Source organism: Pleurodeles waltl, chromosome 3_2 (genome assembly GCF_031143425.1).
Source record: "Pleurodeles waltl isolate 20211129_DDA chromosome 3_2, aPleWal1.hap1.20221129, whole genome shotgun sequence".
NCBI lineage: Eukaryota > Metazoa > Chordata > Amphibia > Caudata > Salamandridae > Pleurodeles > Pleurodeles waltl.
In genome coordinates, this window is record NC_090441.1 from 12,057,585 (window position 1) to 12,084,714 (window position 27,130).

General features: G+C 44.1%; 1 protein-coding gene across 5 annotated transcripts in view; it reads right to left on the reverse strand.

Annotated features, from left to right (window-relative positions):
• Positions 1–27,130, reverse strand: part of ACACA (acetyl-CoA carboxylase alpha) — an 895,081-nt gene that overhangs the window by 672,556 nt on the left and 195,395 nt on the right. For all 5 annotated transcript variants that reach the window (XM_069226569.1, XM_069226573.1, XM_069226571.1 and 2 more), the window contains 5 exons: positions 26,932–27,082; positions 17,124–17,258; positions 8,321–8,467; positions 6,158–6,346; positions 3,607–3,707 (listed from right to left, as the gene is read on the reverse strand). In XM_069226569.1, coding sequence (XP_069082670.1) covers positions 3,607–3,707; positions 6,158–6,346; positions 8,321–8,467; positions 17,124–17,258; positions 26,932–27,082 — 723 coding nt within the window. The remainder of the gene's footprint in view (positions 1–3,606; positions 3,708–6,157; positions 6,347–8,320; positions 8,468–17,123; positions 17,259–26,931; positions 27,083–27,130) is intronic.

Below are 27,130 nucleotides of genomic sequence, written 5' to 3' on the forward strand. Positions count from 1 at the left end.
CTTTAAGGGTGGCCAATCTCAAGAGAATGTCTTTTCTGTCACGATGGATGGCGTATTATAGTAGCTCTTCATAAAATGTTTCAGTCCACCTAGGACCATTGTTTTCGTTGTTCTCAGGCGGGTGCCAGGGACTGGCTCAATACCTCTTTTACTTGCTGCATGTTGAGCCAGTTGTTCTATTAGTAGCGCCCTCCATACCTTAATAACCCAGGAAGCAGGCTTGGTGCTTTTCGGTGTGTCCAAGCAGACCCAAAGAGCAAATAATGCTAAAGGGGCACAGGTGTTTGTCTGTATCGAATTGGCAATTGCCTGCTCCCTGCTTCTCCAAAATTGTAAAACACGGTTAGTTCAAACAGTGCTGGCCTGGTGGTCCAAAATGTTCAGAACACAGCAGTTTGAAGAGGCATATGTTAAACGGGTTGGTGGGACTAAGCATCATGTGGTTATATGGCAGTATATAGTGCGTATTAAAGAACTGGTTCCTGGTCCTGGGTAAATGCCAGGGGCGATATCACCACGCTTGGTTTTATCAGCACCGATAGGGAAGCTGTCTCCCGTTTGAAGATACTCTAAATGGGAATTGGATTGGGGTATAAAAGTATAAAGTCGAGTTACATTTCAGGTGGCTATCTGCAACAACACTTTAATTTTTCTCTCCTGGGGTCCAGATCGAGTATATATTGGCTCATGGCGCGATGGTCTAAGAGATTGCAGGCTTGTCTTCCATTTGTAAAATCAGGTGCATCTGTTAGTAAGAGCACTGGTCCATGTGCTTCTCTTGCTGCTCAATCCTTGAAACAAATGTGTATTTTATTATTTTTATCATTTTTTTCAGTAGAATATATTTATTACACGATGTGCCACTTTGCTGCTCAAGCTGCCTGTTGCTGCACAAGTATTTCTTGGAATCATGTACTTTAATACTTTATCCATATTATATATTTTTTATGGTAGCAACCTGCCTGGTCGAGGCTGAGTTTTTATTCCTTATATGAATCTGTTTTTACATTGATTCTGATTAAGAAAAGGAACTAAAAGTTTGCGCTCTACTTTAGCTCAATATTTGTAACACCACTTTATTTTAGTGACCCTGGGAACCCAGATGGGGTTTATGGCAAGACTGAATAAAATGCAACAGGTCTCTGCTGTGTTTTTTCACAGCCTTGAACTTGCTTAAGTAGCTATGTTGTACCTAAACTCTTGAGTATGATCCATTTTTCTCTTGTTACACCTGCGTAGAGTAGTCAAATGAGAAATGTTGCACTTTTGAAATGATGTTAGTTTGTCAGTAGGACCATTGGTTCATCTGTTTTGTTGCTGATGTACTGTAATATGGAGTTTTGCACTTTACTATTTTATTCATTTCCTTTGTACTGTATATTTACTCGTGCCCTTTATGATGATATTTAGATCTTTGGAATTGGCATATTTATTAGAAGACACAAAACTCTTATGTTCAAGAGTGAATATCTAACGCAAATTCATGAATTTGTTTGAATATCAATTCTGCTCTATAAAGAGAAACCTCAATATCTCTTTAAGACAACAGGTAGCTTCAGTGTCATGCAATTCACCACAGTGTCAGCTGTTGCTCTGTTATTTTTTCTAACCAATATTGCATTAATTCTTGAATACGTGGCTTTGTCTTATGAGGTCTGAGTTTCAAAAAGTGAAATTTGATTATAAAAATGTCTATCATGCTAGTCAACGCTTTTAGATGTCTGTCAGGTTTTGAACAGAGAAGGTTAACTTTTCACCTCGGCCGTGGCCCACAAACCTGTTGTACCCTCAAAAAACAAGCGGTCCACTGCCACCGTTCAGCAAACTGCTTTTAAAGAGATAAAGAGTGAGTGACAACTTAAGGAACATCTGCAGAGAGAGCCTCTATGGTCCACCTTTTTCTACTAGCAGTGTCAAGACTTGTTAGCGAGGACTGGATCAGATGTTTCGGTGAATCCTATGGTTAGATGCCATTGTGACATGATATAAAATAAAGGGGAATCTGCAGGCAAAAAAAATAAAAAAAATGACAAGCTAGGACAGCTGGTGCAAACAGTTGTGGACATTCTCCGCTGCATTTCCCTTTGATGAAATCTGCAGAGAGGCCATATGGCACCCATTCAACATGATTATCAAATCTAGGAATATCTAGATTCAGATTCCAGACATCATCTGACATTCTGGAGTCCGTCCTCTTTGGGCATCCTATTTAACTGATAGCCTTGCATCATGTTTGCCAATATCCAATTTTTTCTATTTTTTTTTGTTTTCATCCTCTTTCTCCGATTAGGTATTAACTTGCTTTTCTAGTCTATTGAATAGTATCAATTCTAATGAAGAGTTTGTGATGCAGAAAGAAATATAGTTACTTCTAACCTTAATCCTCTATCCTAGATATATTCATTAAATTATTAAATAACTCAACCTTCTCCATGGTGAAACCAGGATAATGGAATAGAAATCAAAACTTTACTGTAGGAAGGGGGTGCTTGCATGCCTGGGGTAAGTCCTGGGCTGGGGTCTCTTCAGAATCTCCTGGTTTGCTTTGCTACACATCTAAGATGACCTAGATGTCAAGGTGGTTTAAGAGCCCTATTGTGGCTAGGCCTGGTTATCGCTGAGGCATACTGCTAAGGCCTGGAAAGATATTAAGCCACCTTCGCTGGAGAGATAGAAGAGAGGATTAGACTGCTGCCTCATTCTCGAACGACACATACACATGGATCCGGTTGCCCTCAGAACACACAGTAAGATATGAAGAGTTTGGACCCAATGTACAGGAATTCAACTTGAGGCTAGTAGAAGGAGGCCCTGGTCACTAGACAGGGATCTGCACATGCTTGAAACCAATGCTACTGAGACTTATGTATTGTACGGATACTTGGTATCATAATGACCTGATTGTTGCATTGCGATTTCTGACTGCTGGTTTGTTTTGCACAGTGCAAAAATCAATAAAAAGGTTTCATTAATAAAAAAAAACCTTACTGTAACATTCCTGGCAAATGAAATGAGAGTTAGGTCACACTGCACCTGCTGCTTCACAGTGATGGTGATAAATATCCAAATCTGTGAGTTATTGCTAGCCTAAACCCATTCCTGCCTTCTGTTCTTCTAAAAAGGGGGCACTAAATCACTTTTCCGCACAGTTGCTTTTAAAAATAGCATTCACTGGAGTTGACTAAAGACTTAAGACAAAATAGCAGAAAAGGCTGGCTTTATAGATATTAGTTTTAACATTATTTCAGGAAAGATTTTCTTCTTTGAAAAAAGGGTGTTAAATGGTCTTTTACATATTCAGCAATTATCAGTGTTTATCGTTTTAACATCGACACCCAAGATGAAGATTTAGGATTAGAAGCGAGAAACCTTTCCTCCTGCTGCTATAAAGACAGCTGTGAACAAATGCAAGGTCTCCCAAGCATCTATTAGGAATGTCTAAGCCACTGGCCCTTAACTTGGATAAGGAAAAGGAGTGATTTGTGTGTCAGCTTTCTATAAGGACATGCAATAAAGCAACAGTTGCACATTAAATGTGAACATGTAACACCTAAAGTACAGTAGTCCTGCCACAAGTGTATGTGGTACATGCATCCTGGAACTTACCTCTGGACCAGCTGGACAATGCTTTGTGTGTTCATAAAGAAGACCTCCCGCTCAGATTTGCGGTTCAGCGTAGCAGCATGGCTGTCCAGGATGTTGGCAATCTGATTGTGAGAAAGACAAAAATCACATGATGCACCTGGAAATATGCGGATTAAGATACTCACACTGTTTACCGCTTCCCCTGACAATCAGAGCAGGACATGGAACCCGTTAGGATCAGCGAGAGAAGCATACTAGTAACAGAAGATTATGAGCCCTCACCTGTTTCAGCCATACTATGAAAATCAGAGTGAAAACGTTACCTGTATTCCATGCTCTGGGGTAATCTATATGGGAGATACGCAGAAACATGCGACTTGGCATTAGCCAGCACATCAGCAATGACTACACAAGATAAATCTAAATGCAACTTATGCATGACCGTGCAAACCAGAGGTGGGATGATGGGGTCTCACTTAGCAGGTGTCTTTATGCTTAATAATGTATTCTGCATGTTTGCTAAGTAGAAGCAGAATTAGATATTGCCAACAACAGAAAAGTCTCGGAGGAAGCCTATTTAGCAAATATCAGGAAAGAGTTTGCAGCAGTATGTCCTTCCTTTACAGGCTAATTATATACAGAAACATAATCTGCCCCTAACCGATGGGCCTATGTACTAAATCTATATCTGCACAAATGTAGGAACTTTGAATAGAAACATGCCTTGCCTTTACTGAATGAGTCTATATAGACACCAAGGCCGACTATACAGACCTGTGTCCTATCTTGTCCATACCAAAGAGTATAAAAATGTACCCTGCCCATATGAAGGAAGGGTTTTCCGAAAGATACACTGTTCCACAATATGATGTGAAATGGACGGAGTGAATACAAATACTTTGTTGAATACATGCATTGTATCCACAATACATATCAGCAGAATGCTGATTCACTTGTCTGATGTTGAGTATAAGCAATAAAATGGGGTTAATCCACATTATTAGACATAATACTGTTTATCCAAAAACTATTTAAATAATAACACAAATATGGAGTATAGCTATGTATGCACTGAGTAAATACATACTGACATAAAGCAGAGTTGATAATAAGAGGGCATGCCACCAGATTTCAAACCTGTCACTTTGGAACATGCATGCTTTAAACAGGTGCATCTAGAAATATTTTCTGGCACAGATTATATATTTTTTGTGATAGGTGGCTGCAGTAGGAAAAGGCAAGGTAGGAAGATAAGGCCAATGACAGAGAGACGGAGCAGGAGAAAAAGTAGGGGAGGAGTGCAAACAAATTCCCTTTCACATTTATTTTAATTTTCAATCACACAATATATGAGATGAGATGTCAAATAGTAAAAAAGATGAGGCCTCTTAACAATTTGTACTTCCTGGTATATGTATCAGTACTACAACAGTACTACTCACTTACTGCAAGATGCTATTCACAAACCTACATGTGCAGACCTCTGCCTATGCCTCGCCTATCTTTTCCATTCAGAGGCCTCCGCATATGTAGATATACGTGGCAGAGGCCTGTGGAAGTGGATGGAAAATAGGGAGCACTTTCTTACAAATGAGAGGGGCTAGGGAGGCTTAACCAAGAATTTAAAAAATGGTAAGGAGGTGCATAAAATACAAACACCCGCCCACAACAAAGTAAACTCATTGCTAATCACAAACTACACTTCTAAAGTTACTACAGGAAAAAAGAACCCAAAACATTTGTAAATGTACTCCAAGCCAACCTTGGACTAAGTCCAGCACCACACATGGACACTCACAGGTACTGCAACACACCTCCATAAAAAATAATGGAAGCATGGATTGAAAATAACACCCTATTGGAAATTAGGAAATAATGCTAAATAAAATAAATTAATACATTTTGTGTGTGTGTGTGTGTGTGTGTGTTTGTAAATGTCTACATGTGAAAAGTTAAAGGTAGTAACTTTACACCTGCAAATTCCATTCTATCAGGCCAGTTTTGAGGAGGTGGAGACAAGTAAGTCTGCACCTAGAAGTAAATTTCCATTTGAAATGGTGACTAGGAAAAACATGCACATTTACTACAAAGTGCAGTAGTAAGTTTATTACGTTTACACTTAAGCAAATCTACAAGTGTGCATTTATCTTTGTGAATAAGCCCTTGTATCAATTCATCAAGGAAAGATTAAAGTCACATTTTGCTATAACATGTTAACAGTCAGATACAGGTGGCCACATATGCCTTGTGGATCTGTGATCTGTGGCATGAAGATTGAAAACTTTTGACCACTCAGCTTTTCACAGAAAAACCTCAAACTCTCTTCCCTTTGTTCCAGGTTACTACAAAATCATTTTTCTTAAAGATAATGGACATTTATATTGGAGTCAATGTACAGGATGTGTCTACTTGAATCTGCAGATGACATGCCAGAATCTCAATTGAGGTATCAGGTCGCTTAACACACTAAAAATACTATTTTACAGGCTCTAACTTTCTGGCCCCACCTATCCTAGAGTCCTGTAAACACCTGGAGTATCGCCTGGGCCTGAAAAGATGCTAAACACATTACCTGCTGGCTTGGAAATTGGCACAGGACCGAGGTGATGTTGCTGGCATACTGTGCCATCTCCTTCTTGATTGCTTTCTCTACGTTGGGTGGGATCCGCCCGGACACACTAGTCATGATATCCTGAAGCTCCAGGAGTGGGAGAGAAGGGTCACGTAGTGTCTTCATAAGCCGCTCTACCCAATCCTTTAACTGCAAAGCAAAGACAGATAGTACCTATTATGATCTACCTGCAACAGCCACTAACCTTAATGCCAGCATTACAGTCTGTTTACATATCTCTCTTTTTTACATGCAGACAAGGTTAACAAATACAGCTATCCTTGAGTAATACATTTTATGCCCTACTAGCAGATGTTTTTCCTTGCTTATTACAATATTGTTTCGTGCCCAACACCTGGCAGAATTCTACGCCAAGATACTCTATGGAATTATACATATTCCAGAACTTTGTAGAATCACACACAGTTCAGATTTTTATAGAATCACACACACTTCATAACTTGACAAAATCATACAAATTCTGGAAATCTGTAGAATTACACAAATTCCATCTTAATACAGAAACACATACACCCCAACGACTAAGCACATAATATGGATTGGTACAATAAGGACAACAGCCAACAGCACATAAGACACTGCACTCCTTTCAAACAAACAAAAAAGCAAATTTAGATGTAACATAACAAAAACGAATGCCTTTCGGCACTGGAATACTCAAACATCAAAACACAATGTTCACGACAGTACAGTTCTTGTGCCACGCTCCAGACTTTGAACACACCACACATTACACAATCCACAAAATCGTCCAGAAACATGAAAAGATATACTATAATCTGCACAAAAAGAAAGTATAGAAAAAGAAGCAGAGTCCAAATTACAAAACGGTGCACAAAAGGTTACAAAAGTCAAATCGCAAACAATAAGCGTAAGCAGTGTGGAGGCCAAAATTAATGGTACATCCATAAGACAGTATGCTAAGGCAATACACCTTGCAACTATGGAAATCTGATCAAACCTCTAGCACCCTCCAACCATAATAAAAAAAGGCATCCCAAAACATAGGTCAGAAACACCTATGAAACCACACTGCATATGCTTATTGACAAAAGGAAGACAATAGCAGTACCCTTCATCCATTTTATGTGTTTCTGTTTCCTTTGACACATGTAATTCACTGTTGGTCCGTTAGTGATTAAAAAACAATTATTCATGACCAATGTTTTTAGTTGATGATTCCATTCCGAGAAGTAATATAAATTATAGTACTGATAAAGTTCCAGACAGCATACACTGAGTTATTTAAACATACATTTTAAAATACAGGGCACATGAGAAAATTATCATTTTATTCTTCTGACCATTCCACTGCATGTTTTTGTATGAGTTATGAGACATTCTAATATTTTGCTTGCCTACTTGGTCTTCTCCAGCAGAAGGATCAGTCTGCATCCCTGGTGTAAAAGTAGTCTTCCAAGACTTATTCGATGGGCCAAACTCATTTGAAAAGTCAACACATATCTTAGGGACACAGTACAAAAAAATGCAGGCTAAACTAGTGTTACTTGCAAACGGTGTACAGCAGGTGAGTGCTCCTCATAGTGAACAGCAGAATACCAGACAGAAGGCCAGTCTTCGTGTGATTAAAAGCAACATGCAGGTCTCTGCAATGCTCCCGAGTATTAGTACCGAAACACATGCAGCCTAGGATAAGGTCATTGGATTAATGGCAAGAAAACTGGCTATGGAGAGGCCCCTTTATAAGTTACATAAAGAAGAGCGTCATTGGCATTATCAGGGGGACATCTAGCCCAGGCAGAGGCTTCCAAGCATGGATAGAGGGATAATCGGGCCTTGCAAGGATGGTTTTGGTTCATGATGCAAAGAGAGGCTCCATATCATGGACAGCAGTTGTTCTGGTCCAGGGAACTGTGCTTACCGCAGAAAAGAGGAATCATGGTACCAGGAGACTACTTCTATGGACAGCAGGGAATGTGCCCTACCCCCTCCCCTACACTTACAGAAGCACAGAAGGGGTTCTTACCATCCACAGCACGATATCAGACTAGGAAAGAGTCTCCTTACGGTAGAGGACAAAAGGCTGGCCATGGGAGAAGAGGAACAATAATCCCAGGGAAGGCTGGCTCTAGGCAGCTTTACCTTGTTGCTGAAGTAGGGCTCAGGTAGGCAGTATCCATTCATCACATTGACCAGGTTGTCAAGGACATAGTGAAAGACACGATGTAGCTTCTCGCCACGGAGCGCTGTGCTCTGAATCTGGGGCAGGATGCCCGTGTGTAGCTTCGCCTGGTGACAGAAATAGTAAGAAAAGATTATCAAGGCACAGAAAAATCACGTAACAAGTAAATTCACTGGAAACATCAAAATGTGGCAAAGTACTGGATCTACATAAAAACACTGGGATCATGCAGCAAACCACTCGGCAACATGGAAGGCACTGGGTCAATATGAGAAAGCAGTGGCATGACAATGCAAGTCATAGAAACTGTGACGATTCAGTCAAACTATGCAGCAAGAAACTAAAGCAGGGAGGCAGGGCAAAGCAGCAGGGTGGCAAGGCCAAATGTACAAAACTATTATGCAGTTGCAAACCGGTCGATTCGCAGAATCGTCCCATTTCCAACGGCAAAAAGCATTTTGTAGTGTACAAATGTCAAATTGCAATTTGGTAGCTTGATACCAAATCCATACTTGGTTTAGTGACATAGGGCCTCATTCCGACCCTGGCGGTCTCTGACCGCCAGGGCGGAGGCCAGCGGAAGCACCGCCAACAGGCTGGCGGTGCTTCCTGGGCTATTCTGACCGCGGCGGTAAAGCCGCGGTCAGAAAAGGGGAACCGGCGGTTTCCCGCCGGTTTTCCCCTGGCCCAGGGAATCCTCCATGGCGCCTGTTTCTGGCGGTTTTCACCGCCAGAACCAGGATTGCGGGAACGGGTGTCGTGGGGCCCCTGGGGGCCCCTGCACTGCCCATGCCACTGGCATGGGCAGTGCAGGGGCCCCCCAACATGGCCCAATACAGATTTTCACTGTCTGCTTTGCAGACAGTGAAAATCGCGACGGGTGCCACTGCACCCGTCGCACCCCTGCAACTCCGCCGGCTCCATTCGGAGCCGGCTTCCTCGTTGCAGGGGCTTTCCCGCTGGGCTGGCGGGCGGCCTTTTGGCGGTCGCCAGTCGGCCCAGCGGGAAAGTTGGAATGGCCGCCGCGGTCTTTTGACCGCGGGGCGGTCATTCGGCGGTAACCGCATGGCGGGCGGCGCGGTCAGAATGACCGCCATAGTACTTAGAATGAGTTGCTTAAGGGCGTTGCTTCTAACTACCAAATCAAAATGGTATGTATCAATGTTCTGCAACTGAATTACGGTCACAAAACATTAATTTGTTACAGAATACTAAAAGGCATTGGTGACTATTCACAAATGGGAAAAGGCCCTCAGAGGACCCCTTCCTGTTTGAGAATGTATACAAAAATGTTTTAAGAGCAAACCACTGCCTGCTCTTAAAAAAACGAAACTTAAACATTTTATTTTCTATTTTTTCAATACATTCCGCTTTCCTTCAAGGAAAATGGGCTGCATTAAAAAAAATATATAGTTTTATGAAAAAGCAATCACAGACATGGTGGTCTGATGATCCCAGCAGGCCCCCATCCCTGTGATGGCCATCATTTATAACAGGTCACTTACTGTGACCTACCTCATTAATATGCGCTATTTAAAACTTGTAAGTTTTATTTTCATTAGGCACTGCAATTTCCTAAAGGAAATCGCAATTCCTACCTTTTCAACATATGGCCGTAATCCCCACAGCCAGCCTTTACTTTACTATTTATTACAGTGAGTACCTAGACCATTGAATCAGCGGTGAACAAGAGCATGGCCTAAGGAATATCACCAACCACCCTACACTTCATGAATCCTCTATTGTATCAGAGGAATTCTGGGGGTTCAATTCCTTTCACCCTAGCGGTGTCTGCTACTGGCTGAGGCGATTTGTACTGAACTCAGATCAGTGAAAAGCACCGTCATACAAATGACAGTTCCTGTGTTACCACTAATCTCATTGTCACAGATGGGGACAACCTGTCCAGCAAGCGGCCCTGGATCCTTGGGCACCTTTGGACCAGGAAATGTGACGCCATCTAGCTATTTTCAATATATAAAGGTCCCTAAAGTCTGTGACACCTCAGAGGAGCAACTAAGCAGTACCAATCGTTTGTCAGGTGCCAGGGGTCCCGTGAGTAGTGCAAGACCAAGTTGGTGTAGTTATTGGCCCCTTGAACTGTGTCTGGTGCCCCATGCTCTAAGTTTGGAGAGCCAAACTCCCATGTCCTGGGAGTCGACACACTCAAATAATTTGAAACTGGTTTCATTTCTCTTTGACAAGCAATGACACGAGGTTTGTTATTTAGTTCTTTTTTAAAAATCTGTTTGTTGTTTTAAGTAGAGACATTTCATAATACATCATTTTCTCTTGACAACACTTAGAATGACACTATAAGTGCGGCATACATTCCTCACTTATCAATAACTAAAGGTAGTTTAGCATAAATTGCCATTTGTATACTAACCTTGTCTGGCATCAATAACATTTACAGCCTTCATACCCACTTGATTACACTTGCCAGTCTGATGGATAGTTTCATGGGATGCGAGTGTAAGCATCTTACTTTTCAGCAAATTACATTGTAGTAGGAATAAGTATATGATCTCCAGCATCAGCAACAACTCACAGTGCATTTTTATCTACAACCAGAACATTTCAAACAACCTATTCCAACTGTGAATAGGTCAATTAAAACAATAACTGGCAGGTCTATCCAGGTCTCTTTACGTTACAGTTCCGTATTGCACACTGTAGATGGAATGGTGTCATCTAAATAATGCATATCAACAATGCTCAGGGGTACTGTTGGAGTCATTAGTACCTGTCAGTGAGCCTTCTGGGTATATGTCTAAGGGTTTCCCTCGACGTTCCCTTCGTATTCCATGCGGGTTGGAATTACCATCAGTCATCGTTGCTTATGTGTCTGTGAGGTCTGTACTTAGTCCTGCTACCAGTGCATCCCACCCGTTGGCCACAGGGGGTCTACGTATACCCATTGCGCCTTCAAGCTGCAATGCCACACCTTCAGGCTGTGCCCAGTTTGTCAATGAGTGAAGCCAAGCCATCAAATGTGGAGGATCTGGTGATTTCCTCCAGCGCGTGATCAGGCGCTTAGCTAACAGGAGCCCCAAATCAATGAAATTGAGATGTAAGCTTATGTTTCTTGCTTCTTTGGTATAGGCATAGAATACACACCTCTCATGTATCAGGAATGGTTCTGTCTGTGCAACATATTAGGCACAGCAATACCCCATCCCATTATGACTACAGGTGTGTGCAGCCCCATAACATATGTCCGCATTGATCAATTCACAGTGTGGGCATGCAACATTCGAGGCACCAAAGTATCTGTTGATCTTAAAGAGGAGTAAGGTACACCCTATGCACAATATACCATTGTATTAACCTAAACCACGCATTTCGTGGGATAGTTGTGGGGCTCTGCAATATATTAGACCACTCTATCTGCACAAGGGCGGGCAAAGTTCTGTTCCTATTTCTCCCCCAGGGACTCAAGTGATGGTGCTGTGTGCAAATGCAGTGAGCCGGTGAGCCATTGAGCCAAGGGTCGACCTGTTCCCATAACATGAAGATATTGTATGCTTAGGTGCACAGCTGGCTCGCCCCACCGCCGTTGCAACGCGCCCACAAGGGAGGCATGCAGCAAATATTGCCCGGGGGTAGTCCCGTTGCTTCTGCCACAGTAGATCAGTTCCCTCACGGTGTGCTCCAAGAGCTGGCGCATATGGCCAAGCTGCTTTAGTAATAGTGAGGCTGCACCGAAAACATTTGTATACCACCAGTAGCATCGTTTGTGAACGTAGAGGGGATCAGTTACAGGGGTGGAACAGCCTGAGAACACTGCTGTGCGTCCAGGCCGGTAACAGTGTGGCCGTATCTGTAAGTTGCCACGCCGCTAGCTATCTCGCTACCCACTGGAGCTGGGACGACAGATAATATTGTTCGAAGTTAGGGATCGCTGAGCCACCAATGTCCACAGGCTGGTACAGCTAATGCAGTGCCACGTGGCATCTGGAATTGCCCCACATGAAGCATCTAATAATCCGCTCCATTGATAAAAAAAAGAAGTGCAAATGTATATCTGCAAATTTGTAAAATAATATAGGAGCCAGGGTAGGGCTACCCTTTTAAGCAGTGCCACCCTGCCTGCCACAGACAAAGGCAGCGCCTGCCAGAAGACCATCTGCACACGCAGGGAGGTTACAGCATGCATCACTTTGCCCTCCAGGAGGTCCGACGCTGCATTATAGATTTTGTAAGCCAAAATATCTAAATGTGTATGCCTGTCAGATCAGTTGTAATAGTAACAGGGACGCTTCAGGGCTTAGAGCGTGTCGGGAGAGCGGAAACATGCAAGACTTGGTCCGAATGACCTGGAGCCCTGACAGCTAATCGAACCGATGTAGTATGTGTGTTTTTGGGATGCTAGAGGTGTCCCTTATGTATACCAGGAGGTTGTCTGCATATAGCGAGGCAGCATGAAAGCCATCTCCTCGGGGTATACCCCAATCGGATCCCGATAGGCGCAGCTGGGTCACCAATGGCTCCACTGCCAATGAAAATAGCAGTGGCAACAGTGGGCACCCCTGTAGGGCGACTCTAGCCACGTCAATGGGCTTGGAGGTCAGTTGGCCTGCCCTCACCCTGGCCGTGGAGGACATGGACAACAGGTGCACAAGTCTCTGGAAACATTCCCCAATCCTGCAGTGGGGCAGGACCTTGAATAAATATTCACACTCTAGAGAATCAAATGCCTGTTCCAAATCTATGACCAGGCAGCCTGACCTTGGCCACCTTCTCCGGGCATATTCTATCATCCAGAAGAAGCGCCTCAGGTTTAACGATGTGTTCCTGGCTGGCACAGATCCATTTTGGTCAGGATGTACCATGCCTGGGACCAACGAGGATAGGAGTTCCGCCAGTACTTTTGCCAGGATTTTATAATCAGTGTTTAGGAGCCACAGTGGGCGATAGGAGTTCAAGGCACTGGGTTCCTTATTTGGTTTTGGCAGGGGTACAAGAAGTGCTTTGTTTAGGGAGACTGGAGGTCTGGCAGCATCCAATGCCTCCGTATATACCTTGTGTAGTCAGGGTGTTAGAAGCGTGGTGTAGGTTTTGTTAATCTCCACCAGTAGTCCATCAGGACCCGGCACCTTACTTGTTGCCAGTGCCCGTATCGCCTTACGCATTTCGGAGATTGTGATCGGGGTGTCCAGCTCCTGTCTTTGTTTCCTAGTAAGGGAGGAGAGAGGTACAACAGACAGATACATAGCCACCAGGCCTGAACGATAGATAGTAGTATACCTTTTACTTAGCTCTCAATGTATTTCGTGTTGTGTGTATAAAATGCGCCCTTCAGAGGATCCAAGTGCCGTGATGAGGGGTACCCGCACATTCGCGCCTAATCAATCTCGCCAGGAAGGTACCATTCCTATCCACTGTTGCATGTGTTTTTGCTGAGTGTGCCGAATAGTTGTGGCATTGCAACTGCTCAAGTAAGGCCAGATGTTCATTCTGGGTCTCAACTAGTCTGTTTCCACTAGCCGGATCTGTTATAGTTTCACTTTCCAGCCGCAATAATTACCGCTCTATGCCCACGACCTATGCATCTAACTGCCACTGAATATTCCAGCGTAGGCCAGTGCAGTGGCCTTGCAGTGTAAGTAACCTTGTAAGCGCCCCACTCCGTGGATCACCTTGCGGTGGTATCAGTGTTACAATCGAAGTATTCAGCAATTGCCGTGGCGACTGAATCACAAAATGGGGGGCCTTCCAGTCCAGCTCTAGATATTGGGAGTTATGATCAGAGTGAGTGCGCTCGAGGTAGTCTGCTTCAGTAAAGTATGGAAGGATGTTGCATGTGCATACTAGTCTATCAATACGCACGTGCAATGAGTGTGGTGCGTAGCATTACGAATAGATTCAAGCTGTCATTGCGGTGTTGCCAGTCGCCCACTAGGTCCCAGTTATGGAGCCACTTTCGTAGTGTGCAGGGTTAATGGATGCAGCAGTGCGGGGCAGCAGGTGAAATGAACAATCTAATGTGCCATCTATCATGCTATTAAAATCGCCTACGATGAGCCATGGCGTATCCCTGCAGGACAAGAGGGCTTGGGAAAGTGACTGTAGGAACGGTGCTTGCTCCACATTGAGAGCATAAACGCTGCCTAGTAGTATGTGTCTGCCGTCTAATCTGCCCTTGACAAGCTATAACAGCCCTTTGGATCTGCAACCACTTCCTCAGAGGTGAATGGGGTGCCTGGTTTGATCATAATGAGTGCCCCACAGGTGTATGAGGAGTACCCAGTTGCGTACACCTGCCCCCTCCAGCGCCTTTGTAATCTATTAGCTTCTTGGTGAATCAGGTGTGATTCCTGTAGAAAGGCTATACTTACGGAGTGGCGCCGGTATGAATAAATGGCATATCTACGCTTTGGGGTATGGATCCCTCTGACATTCCATGTCAATACTTTGAGTGTTGCCTTGGCAGTGACAGCGAGGATTGGGAGAAGGCTCCCGTAGTATACTAAATACCCATGAGGTGGGGGCATCTAAGCTGGGACCCAGTATGCTCGTTCTATAGTGAAATACTCGGAAAGCGTCTGTGGGGAAAGAATGTCTCTCAGCCAACATTCCATGTATTGCGTCGCTTTTTGCCCCTCCGCTCCTTCTGGTAAGCCCACCATGTGGACATTATTCCCTTGCGATCTCCCTTTCGCATCTTCAATATCTTGACTTGGTCTTGCAACGACTGTAGGACAGCGATTGCACTGCTGGTCTGTGGTTGAAGGTCTTTGAGAATTTGTTATGGTATTGCAACTCTGTCTGTTAGTTTGTGGTGGTCTGCATGTAGTAATGTCAGGTCGAAGGCCACACTGTTGATTTTAATTGATTTTAATTTCTAGTCACACTCTGGAGTGCTCTATTGCCACCAGTACGGTGTCTAGTTTGGTTTCTAGGAAGGCCGCCTGCTGTGAGTCTGTCACCTGCCCTCCCCCCACCCTGGTGGGGGCTGCGTACGCCACTTGTTGGGTTGCAGCTCCCTGCGTTGTTGCGCAGTCGGCCCATGCTTGACGTAGCTCCGCAGGGCGTGGGTAAGTATTCTTGTTCTTGACTGCTGGCTTATTCCCGACCAGGCTCGCGTTGAGTAGTGTAAATACTTCTGGTGTGCAACCTGTACATGCATGGGGCACCCCAACTGGAAGGTATGTGGTATGCCGCCCTTGACAGTCAACTCCCATTGCAGAGTGCAAGGGAGAGTGTAAGTGTTGAAGTTTTGGGCATCAATGGTGCCGGCAGTCCAATGAGTGGCTCCAACTACAGTATTGCCACAGCAATAGCCAGGCAGGCCAAGAACTTGCACAGTGTCCTCTGTGTGACTGTGTGGAGCGACTCCTAGCGTTTCGGTGTTATGGCGTCACTACTAGGTGCTGTGATTCCTTACTAGTACTCCAATGTATGCCCTAATAGCAGGGCTCTGTCAGCCACTAGTCATTGACAGGGTAGTCAGTAGAAGTTAATATACTATAACCAGGGAGGCCTGCAAACGCTTTTCATGCCACATCTTGGCGCCCCCAGACATTGTAGTTCAGATCAGGTAGTGATACCCCAATTATCCCTGCGTTCACTTTCCACTTTCGTGATTCTGGGCACAGTTCGCAGACCTCCAAGCCTGATGCGACGTGCACTCACCTGTGTTCCACGGTCTCTAGTCGTGTCACAGCAGTTCTCCTCCAGGTTCCAGCTCGCAGCCAGGTAGGTCGTGTGCTGCAATGCAGCGCCACGCTCCCAGGGTCTTCTCCGCTGCCACAAATCCAAGTGGAGCCTACTCGCCCTGCCGTCCTATGTGGTGTAGGCCACCGCGCTAGCAGGAGTCTCCACTTCCCGCACGCGGTACAGGCCGCGTCCAGACACCATGCCGCGTTGCGCTTCTTGGAGGAGGGATCACACAGCCCCAAGCGGCTAGCCATGTTCGTCAAGCGGAACCAGAGCAGTTGCTTCAGCTCTAGGGCCAGATGGGTCCGCTTTACGTAATATTTTTGCAGGATAACGGGGCCGCAATATGGAGTGCATTCAATGTGCATCTGCCATCTTGGCCACACACCCCTCACTGACAGCGACCAGTGTGTATTCTAATGAGACTTGCAGTGAAAGACTGTATTCCAGATTAAAACTGAGCAACAGAATAACTTTTCAAGTTACATCTCAAGACTGATATTATTTTGTTTGATCGACGTGTCATACTATACTCGAGTTCCTACTCCCACCTCTTGCAGTGAGCCCTGACTGCTCGCCTAAACTACCACTGGAGAGGCAGGAGTACAAAAGCAGTGCCTGGCGACTCAATTGGAGAGAAACCTAGGACTTCAGAGGAAAACCAGAGCACCCACCACAGGAAACTGACTGCTAGAAGATAAAAGGTCTCATTGAGGTATGTCAATGAAACAAAAAAAAAAAAAACTAGTTTCTTTATAGAGACTGCAGAGATTAAAAAATCACATTAAATACAGAAACTACACAAATGAAATGTAGGTATATGCCTACATATGTGATGATCTTCTCCCATTTGCAAATTTGGCTCAAATATTAAAAATGCTGCACTGGATGAATTGTTGTCCAAGATGGCGTCTTGCAGGCTTCTCGTCTTCCTGAGATGAGAAGCCTGCAAGGCGCTAAACAACCACTGAAACCATCATGTGATGCATCCCAACCAGGCAAGATCACAGCAGCACATGCACATGGCTACAACTACTTTTCCTTCACTGCCTCCTTCTGCGCAGAAGCAATGCCCTGAACCAAATGAAAAGCTCTAACTACCTGCTGGACTCTGCTAGGGTCATCCAGCTGAAGCTTGGCGATCACACAGCCTGGTTCCAGCACAGCCCCTGCCCGCTTAACATAGTGGATGCATCCAGACTCCACAGCCGTCAGTGTCATTACCATCTTCATGACCTAGAGAGCAGGAAGGAAAAGGAACAAGGTCAGAGCCTGTCTCCAGGTTGAACAGGAAAATGTACCGGTCCCGACCCCTGGCTTCAACCTGGAGAAGAAATGTCAAGTTAAGTTATTCGAAGAACATTTTATTTGCAGCAGCCCATAGCCCAGCCAGCACAGACGCATACTCGCATTAAGCTGACAAGTCTGAAACACATACAACACCACAACATAAAACATTATACACACACATACATTCTAGAACCAATAACAAAACAATACACGTGTTATGCCTTCGGAACAAAACAGTCAAAGACCCTGATAACACAAATACTTCCTCAAAGGCATCCTGGATTCCTTCACATTTGACCCTCTTTACCCTGCAGTGCAAGGAAAAAAGGGGCCCCTTTTTTCTTTATCTCTTTTCCACACAAAATGCCAGCCTGCTAAAGGACACCTCTTTTCTATCATCAAGCTGGGTAGAATTAGTATAAACCTCATACGCCTTCTTGGAAGGTGGAGAGTTTAAATGCAACCTACAACTGTACCATTTCTTACTCTCTGCCACAGTCCTACACACATCTCCTGGTCTAACTGTCCATCTCATGACTTTAGGAAGACGTATATAATTGCTCAGCAGTGTGAAAGTGCTTCTTTCTGTCCACATCCAGCAGCATCAACCAACCCTTCCAGCCTGGTACATCATTTTTACTCTCATGAGAGCAAAGGGAGTGACGTGTGGGTGACTGGAGGTGATCGTACAGGAAAAACCAGTATCCTTATGGTTTAATCCTTCACCAAGTCCCCTGTAGGATCCTTTACGACCTGGTTATTACCTCATGAGTGATATAAGGATGTCAAACTGTGCTTCAGTAGATATAATTTCGGCATACTGGACCATTGCCCTATAACAATATTGCAAGTTCTTTCCTCACTATTTTTAGTTTGGGGATTTCTTAGTACAATCTGTGAGCACAATGATGGCTGGTGCATTAAAACTTGAAGGGACAAAGACAGGTATGGCATGTTTTCCCTCCAAATGGACTCAACATCTTTGAGCACACTGCCACACTGGAAGTGTTCCACGTTGTTTTTGATGTACTTCCAGCAGAGTATAAGGCTACAGTCACTAACTCAGGGACGACACTGCTGTGTGAGTGGATGCAGCAGAGCTAAGCTATAGGCCCAATTTTTGGCATCATTTGTCAAAGCATTATGGCTTCCATTAGAGCACTGTAACATTTCAAGAAGTCATGTTCAAGCCTGAGATACATGGGGATGGGATTTCAGTGAATGCATTAAGGGATGTTTGCCGTCCCTCTCCAGAATCCATCCTTGTATTCACATACGTTCCAAGGGGCCACAATTTGCCTCCTGCCTCATATATATTAATGAGGTAAGAGTTTTTGCAACCTCCTGCAAATGGGTAGTTTGCAATGCAAATGATTGGGACCTCAGTGGCATCAAAAAACAAAGTAAAGTTTGCAGGTGAGTCAATGTAAAAAATACAAATTGACTGCAATGCAACCTAGGCTTTATATAGCAGACCCCTAGTACGAAGCAGATGCCGAAAGTAAACATTATCTGGTGGCAGAGAGAGAGAGTCAATAACATTAAGGATGTAGTGTCTGAAGATGAATGGGAGTCTAGTAATGTGGAGGATGCAATCCTGAAGTCAGTAGAAAAGTGAATGTCTGAAGGTTGGTAAACGAAAGCAAATATTCTGGCCAGGTGTTTTCAGGACTTAAGGGGGGCTTTGCAATCATTTTTTTTTTTTTTTTTAATAATGTCATTTATTAATGGCATCTGGGAAAATCATTTTTCCCTTGGCTGTTGCAACCAAGATCGTTCAATTTAATCATGAGTCACATCTTGGTATCACCCTAAACCACATGCATCTATGACAATTTAGTAGGAGCCGTCGGACCTTGAGCGCAATGTGAAAATGCCATGAAGTCCCGAAAAAAGAATGAGGCTACATTTACTTCTTTTAGTGCAGCGGTGTTCAGCACAGGTCCCAAGTGGCTGGATCCATGCCAGATATGCATGATTACCAAGGACTAGGTACATGAGTTATGTTTGAATCATTGTTATGAACAAATACAGGCTATCCATAATCATCATTCAGACCACTCTCTCACAAAGAGCCTATTTCAACAAGTGTCTCTCCAATTAGATTACCAGACTCCAAGAGAGATTCAGGGGTTTTAAATGGGAGGGAGTGATACAGAATGGAACATCATCTTTGGTGGTCAGGAAGGGTCAACATGATGCAGGTTCAGCAGTAGTTCGATCCAGGCATGTCTTCTGAATCTCCTCCTACTGGATTAACACCTTAGGATGACCATTGCATACTTCAATCTGCTGTACCTTTCTCCTGTTCTCCTAATCAGGCACCTGCATGTCTCATAGTGAGGTAATGCAGCCTACTCTTCTTCAAGAGCAGGACACAGTAACAGGGTTCCTAGATACCATGAGGTTTGTTCCTCGGCTTGAGAGAAAAGAGGAGGGGACACAATGTCAGCTCTGCTTCGGTAGCAGACTGTGTCCAGAGGTCCAGACAGAGGGAACCCTATCTATCTAAGACTGGAACAGTAGTGGGAAACCAGGTTCAACTTTACGTTCTGCTCCATACAAACCCTACAATTCTGGCCGATGAGACTGGCACAAATGCATAAAGCAGCGGTCGTTCCGGACACAAAGAGTTCACATCAATGTATATTCTATACTCATAAGTAGACAGGGTACATTTCCTGAGTTGGATCTCTACATTTTCCAGGCAGTTTTTAATGCAGGACAAAATGGTGGCAGCCACAGGTAGCCAAAAGATGTGGATTTGAGGAGAGACCGGTGAGAAGCTCAAGAGTAGCCTGATACTAGATCTGCAGCAAGAGCTAACAAAAGAAGACAAATCAGTTTCAGTCTCTACTTTGTTATCCATGAGGGTAGGGGTCTTCCTGAGGCTAAAGCAAGATTCCCGGGACTCTGCCAGATTGCTGCAGAGCACCACAAGCAAAAACCACATGGGGAAAATGGAGGAAAACCTCAGTTTTGTACTACAGTCCAAGATGACACCATCCACACTGCAAATGAACACTCCATGTGCTACACACATGCTATTTTGTTCCACAACAGATCACATACATGCACAAAGACCCAAGTTATGGAGAAAATAACAGATCAGTGTAGATTGGTGCTCCTGCAAGCACCAGTAGAGTCCAGTGTCTCTCACTACAGTGTTAATAGCCACCTATTGTCAGCATGCCAAGAGCCTGTTGAAGGGCAGTAGATCCTCATCTGGTATGGCTGGGCTCTTGCTCTAACACCCTGATTCTAATGGAGAAAAATAAGATAAGAATCATTTAGCTGGAGAGAGAATTTTCAAAACCTCTTCCTGTGATCAGTGTGTTTCCTTTTTTAGAATCATGGCAGGTAATGATAAAGATAATGGGCAACCAGCTAAAAGAATCCGGCTTGCTGAGTTGTTTAAGGAAGTCAACAAGCAGTGGCTAAACCAAAAGTTCTCACCCTTCAACAGCCGACCTTTTGATTTTGCAGACGATTTTCTACATCACCAGAAAAAGAAATACTGGTTTGGTGATGCAGAACAGCACCAGCTAAAAAAAACAAACTGCTGAAGCATGATGACATTTACACGTGCATGCATCACCCTTTTTCAACATTGTTAATTTACCACTACAAGATGAAGCCAATCTTGCAGTAGTAACATAAAGCAAAGTGCTCATTTAAGATTAAGGAGGGTTTGAGTATCAAATAGCAACTGATGCACCCTCCAAAACATTTTTTAAAAAATAATGTAAAACACAGGGGGTGCATCCGGGTACAATGGAGCAGAAGCCCATTGGGGGACTAACAAGTCAATGCTCCTGGGGCACCAACACGAGTCGGGGGCTAAGGGAGGGCAATGGAGTAGCTGCAGGAGGTGGGATTGAAAAACCAGACTGGGAGGTGCAGTGGAACAAAGGAGCAATAGATGAGGTTGGGGGGCACACTATGGGAGAAAGCAAGAAAACATATGCACTCCCATGGAGAGCTAAAAACAAAAAAAACATTAAATAAAATAGTTCCCTGGATGTGAGGAGTTGAAAGTTACAAATTATCCAATGAAAAGAATGGTAAAAAAGCTTTGCTCCACAGGAGGGACAAACACAAGAGGAAGGAACAGTAAAGAAGCTATGCGTCACAGGAGGGGAAAAACACAAGAGGAAGGAACACCTTGGAACAAGAAGCAAGCAAATGTGAGTGAGAAAAACACAGCTAATGGGCTGACCCACAGCCCACTGTAAGGATTAGTACAGTGCATAAGAAGTTTTTGACAACAAACAGAATAAACATGCCTGTAGGCGAGACTCAAAAAGAGATTGATCTACATATGAAATAGAAGGCTGTAATGGAAATATGCAAGAGTGAAAAAGGGAAATTTGAAAATGTATATTAAAACAGATGCAGGAAAGTGGAGATTGAGAAGGGTGAAAACGGAACTGAACTCCAGACAAAACAGGTTCATTCAGTTAATGACCTACAAAGTTAAGCTAATCAAAATATCTCTGAGTAAGTGGATTATTCATGTGAAAGCACTTTTCACATTATTGAATTTGCAGAAGCCATTTCCATTTGATTTTCTTTGGACATCCCTACCAAAAGTTTAACATTTGCTGAGAAGAAATATTATAGAAATTGTGAATGTACTAGAACGCTTGAATCTTAATATAAGAAGGGCAAAGATCAAGCTCTGTTGCAATTATTTTTTTCCCAGATTTATAGAATTATAGTTAAGAGAGCAAGAGTTAAAAGATGTAACTTGGGAAAAAAAGAAGATTAAATTATTCTTTGCCATGATTCAACTAAGTTTAGATAAGATTAACATTTTATAATAATACATATATTAAGTTATATTATATATAATAATATTAATATATTATTAACAAATACTTATATATTATACTATATTATATTATACTATATCATGTTACACTATATTATATTAGTATAGTGGCAATTAGGTAAGATTATTATTTGGTGGGGGAAAGCAAATTGGTTCAGAAAGGCAAAAAAAGAGCAAGTCATATCATATTACATGGGCTATGTTGCTATATTAAAAAAGAACATGTTACATACATTCAGTAACGTTCTTTCTGGTAGAGACTACCTAGTCGCAGACTCCTCACATTCTGAGTATTCTCCGGACATCAGACTAGATTAAAAAAAAAATCCATAGAAACTTCTAACCACAGATTCCTCACCTTTTGAATAGTTACCAAAGCAGTACCTAAAGGAGATGGCTTTAAAGAACTCAACCAGAAAGTCCTGCAGAACCAAGCTGGCAAAGTGCCCTTCTCAGCGGACTTGGTTGTCCAGACAATAGTGTTTCGTGAACTTATGAAGGGACACCCATGGAGTTGCCTCACAGGACATGGACTCTGCGTGCTGATGCTGTGGTAGCAGCCTTGGCTCAGGTGGAGTGGGCTCCCAAGCCTTCTGGAAGCTGCTTCTTTGACAATGTGTAGCAGATTTTAAAACGGACCACATTCTAGAGGGAGATGGTACGTTTCTGCACAGGCTCGCCTGTTTTGCTCCAAGGAACTCCATAAACAGCTGATGGTCCACCCAGTGTTCTTTGGTACGATCAATGTAGAAACTGAATGCTCTTTTGAGGACCCAGCAATGGAGTCTCTCCTCCTCCTTAGAAGGATGAGGCGGAGCATAGAACGGCAGCAGAGTGATGGTTTAAATTATGTGGAACAGCGTCACAACTTACGGTAGAAAGGAGGCTCTCGTTCGCAGAACCAGCTTACCAGGGAAGAAGGTGGTGAATGGAGGATGAGCACACAGAGCATGAAGCTCACTCACACGTCATGCAGAAGTGATGAGAATCAGCAACAGTTTTAATGGTGAGAAGCCACAGAGGAGAGATGCAGGTGGCCCGGACAGAGCACACATTAAATAAGTAAGGAAAAGATTGAGGTCCAATTGGGGCATCACAAACTGGGAAGGGGGAATCATGTGTTAGTCCTTTTAAAGAGAAAAAAAATCACATCACAACTGGTGATCTAAACAAAGAGAGCTGATCAGCCAACCGTAAGAAAGCAGAGAGGGCTGAAAGATAACCCTTTACTGTCCCCAGAGCAAAGACTTGCTGGACAAGAGACAGAACAAATAACAAAACATTAAACAGTTTGGCCTGGAGCAGGTCAAAATGGCGAGTGCCACAGGAAACCACAAATTTATCCCAACCACATGTGTATACAATTTTCCTCAAGGGATGCATAGGTGCTCAGCTGTCATCGCTCAATCTACAAGAACGAAGGTGAAGTTTGCAAAGGCCTGGGTGCAGAAGCATGCCTGGTTGCTGCAACAGCAGGTCCTCCCAGAGGAGCAGCCTGATCAGAAGATATATAATCAAGCCCATGAGTTTTGGATAATAAACTCTCTGTGCCCAATCCGGACTTAGGCACAGTCTGTCCTGATCTTCTTGAGAACTCGGGGCAGGAGTGGGATTAGTGGAAAGGCATACAAGAATTCTGAGTTCCTTTTGAGGTGAAGCACATCTCTGAGTGAGAGATGCCTTGCCAAAGTTCTCCCTATAAGCGGAAAAGACCTTGTGCCACCTCTGGGTGTAATCCCACTCATAGCCCACTAGGTGTCGATGGCTGAGTCTGTCCGCCCTGGCATTCAGTCAGCCTGCTAGGTGGTTCGCCACCAGGAGGATACCTTGATGTTCAACCATTTTCAGAGGCACAAGGCCTTCTGGCACAGGGTTTGTGACCCCTTCCCGCCCTGTTTGCTGCAGTACCACAAGGCTGTGGTGTTGTCTATGAGCACCTGTACCAGGCTCCACTTGATGGAAGGCACAGAGGCTTTTAGCACCAAGAAAATGCCCCTCAGCTACATAATACTGATATGGAGCCAGGACTTGCTGAAGACCACAGATTTCTATCTCTACCTTTCCCAGATAGCTGCCCCAGCCCAGAAGCGATGCATCAGTTGCCACTCTCAGTTCTGGGTGAGGAATGGAGAGGGGTCTGCTGCTAACCAAATCATGGTCCAGTAGTCCCCACTGCAGATCTATTGCAGTCTCCGCCGAACTCTGAATGTGGTCGGAGAGATCCCCTTGATGTTGGTTCCACTGGGACTTCTGGTCCCACTGCAGAGCTTGGCGATGCCACCTTGCGTGCACAATCAGTAGGATGCAGAAGGCCATCAGTCCCAGCAGCCTCAGAGTCTACCTCAATGAAATCCTGAACCGAGGCTGCAAGATGAGGATCATAGACTGAATGTCCGGGACTCTCTTCCCCAGGGAAAAGGCACAAAGCCATGTCCAGAATGTCTCTGAAGAAGGGGAGCATCTGAGGGATCAGGCGTGATTTCGGCATGTTAATAGTAAACCCCAAAGATGGAGGTTTGTTGTAGACTGGGGGTGGTTGACGACTGACAAGGTCTCTGTCAAGGCCTTAATAAAAAGGAGGAGAGGATCAGAAGCAGTCTGGCCAGGCTGCTGAACTTCAGTCTGTAACTTTGTTTTCACCTACATGGTGGGGAGATAAAGGGCACGGACTTTGGCAGCCCTACACATATTCATGGCATAGGATTCAGATTCTTCTGGGGCAGGGCGAGGGGGAGAGAAAAGTGCTGTCTCTGGGGAAGTACCTAGCGCACTAGCTTTATGCAAGTCCTCATACCAACTGGTCATAATCATTATCTTATTTTGCTCCAAAATAATGTTGCCTTCCCTTGTGGTAAAGTGAGGGTAGAAATCTAGGATGGATTTGGCTGTGATGCTGGTTAAAGTTGGACCAGTGTAGAATCAGCATCAGAAAGGATGACTAGGGTCACCTCTTTGGACAGTAAAGTCGGCATGTGCGTCCACATAGCCAGGCCTACTGTAGAAGATGGTGCCGGAGTGCAGCTTTGGGACTGGAACTGAGGACATAATGGTGCTGGGGGTCCAACTGGCACCGAAGATGAACCTGCCAGCAGTACTCCAGGTGATGAGCTCTCAGCTCTGTGGGGCCCAAATGTGCACCAGGGGAGACAGTATAGATCCGAAGAGCTGGTTAAAACCTGCACTGATCTCTACGATTGGACGCAGCGTGACTGAACATCCTGGAAACTCAGGTTGTGCCATAGCCAGATGTGAAATCAGCTACAAAGACTTTGGGAGCATGAATAGCACTGTTGGCGCTTCCCACGCGATTCGTCAGGAGAGTGAGAAGGACGTGAAGGAGCCATACTCCACTTCAACTTCTTATGCTTTTTTGTGCTTACCGGAGGACTTGGCGTGTGATGAATTGTGGCCTCTAGAGCGGTTCCATTGACTTCCTGAACATGACCTGGCCTTGGACTTAGAGCAAGACTTGGAGCGGGCCCAGTGCTGTGGCTTCCTGTGCTGTGCGTAGAGCTTCACCTCACATTCCCTGATGGCCTTTGGGTTCATGAATGCACAGTGTTCTTCAGGTCTTGGCATTGTGGCTTGACCCCAGACACCACTGGCAAACCTGGTGGGGATTACTCACAGATACACGTTTGTGACAGTCCTTACAGGGTTTAAACCTTGTTGTCTTAGCGGGTGGGATCCCCTGCACACTTTAGAATTTTGAGAAAAGGCAGTCTCTGACAGATGAGAGAAGCGCTGGATCTGCATCTTGAGACACAGAAAGAAAGGAACTGACGGCAATGTGCAGGAGTGGTGCCTATGTAGGCCTGGCACAACACGTCCGGAGCGGAATCCGGAATAGCACCAGTGGGGAGTCACATGGTGCCACCTTCCAGCACGCAGCAGTGCTATGGAAAAGTTTCCGCATCCAGTCTGACACCTGGGGAATAGTCATAAGGTGAGAAATCTGTGGGCAGAAGTATCTATCAGAAAGCAGTTAATGGTCAAACTCCTAGCTTTTACTAATCACATGGTAGCTGAAAGAAATTTTACTGTCAGCTATCACAAATCAATGAAGCATTAGGATTCATTAATCAATGGTGCTGCAGCCAATTTAAGATTGTTTATGTTATTCTAAACAGGTGTTGTGTTTGCTCTGTTGGCGTTTCCACCAATGTATCGATTTATTTATTTAGCACATGTTTTCTTTGTTTTTATGCAATATTATGCAGTACTGGCAATGCCGGTGGAGTGTGACATATCATATGGATTTGTATACATATCTGTGGAAATATGATGATGTGGTTGGTACAGGTAGCCCCCATTAAATATTGCATTTCTTTTGTTTTCAAAAAACATCCTATGCATCAGGAACAATGATTTATTTATTTTCCTCAAAGTCCTTGGACTCAAAGTCCTTGGACTTTGTTTGAAAAAAACAGAAAAGAATGCCAAATGGGACAAAAACATGGTATCTGCAATCAGCTGAGCCTACAGTGCAACCTCCTCATCGGAGGATGTACCACCACGTAGATGGGGATCTCCAATTATGGTAGCCTGCCCACCAAAGTTTAGATCAGCCCAATAGCACTAGGGTGATGTATCCCTTTGTGAGTCATGCATTCACACCACTTGCTCACTGGTAATACTAAATTTCATAGATTGTTATAAAAAAGTATCATACATTGTTGGATATATGGTTTATACAAAAAGATTAAACTGTATAAAAAAAACAGGAGATTAAGCAGGTAAAATCTATAAATTAGACCAACAGTTAAATGAGTTCTGATAATATACCTCAATTTCAGCAAAACATTGCCCAGCAAAAAGATGGCCGCCATCCTCCACTACATACTGGATGAGTTTCCCTGCAGAGGGGGAGCGTAGGATGGAGGGATCATTCTCCTTCTCAAACACGCAGGTCTTGTTCCCAATAGTGATGCGGTACCTGTAAACAATATTCACCATCAAAGAATGAAATAAGAGACTGCTCACA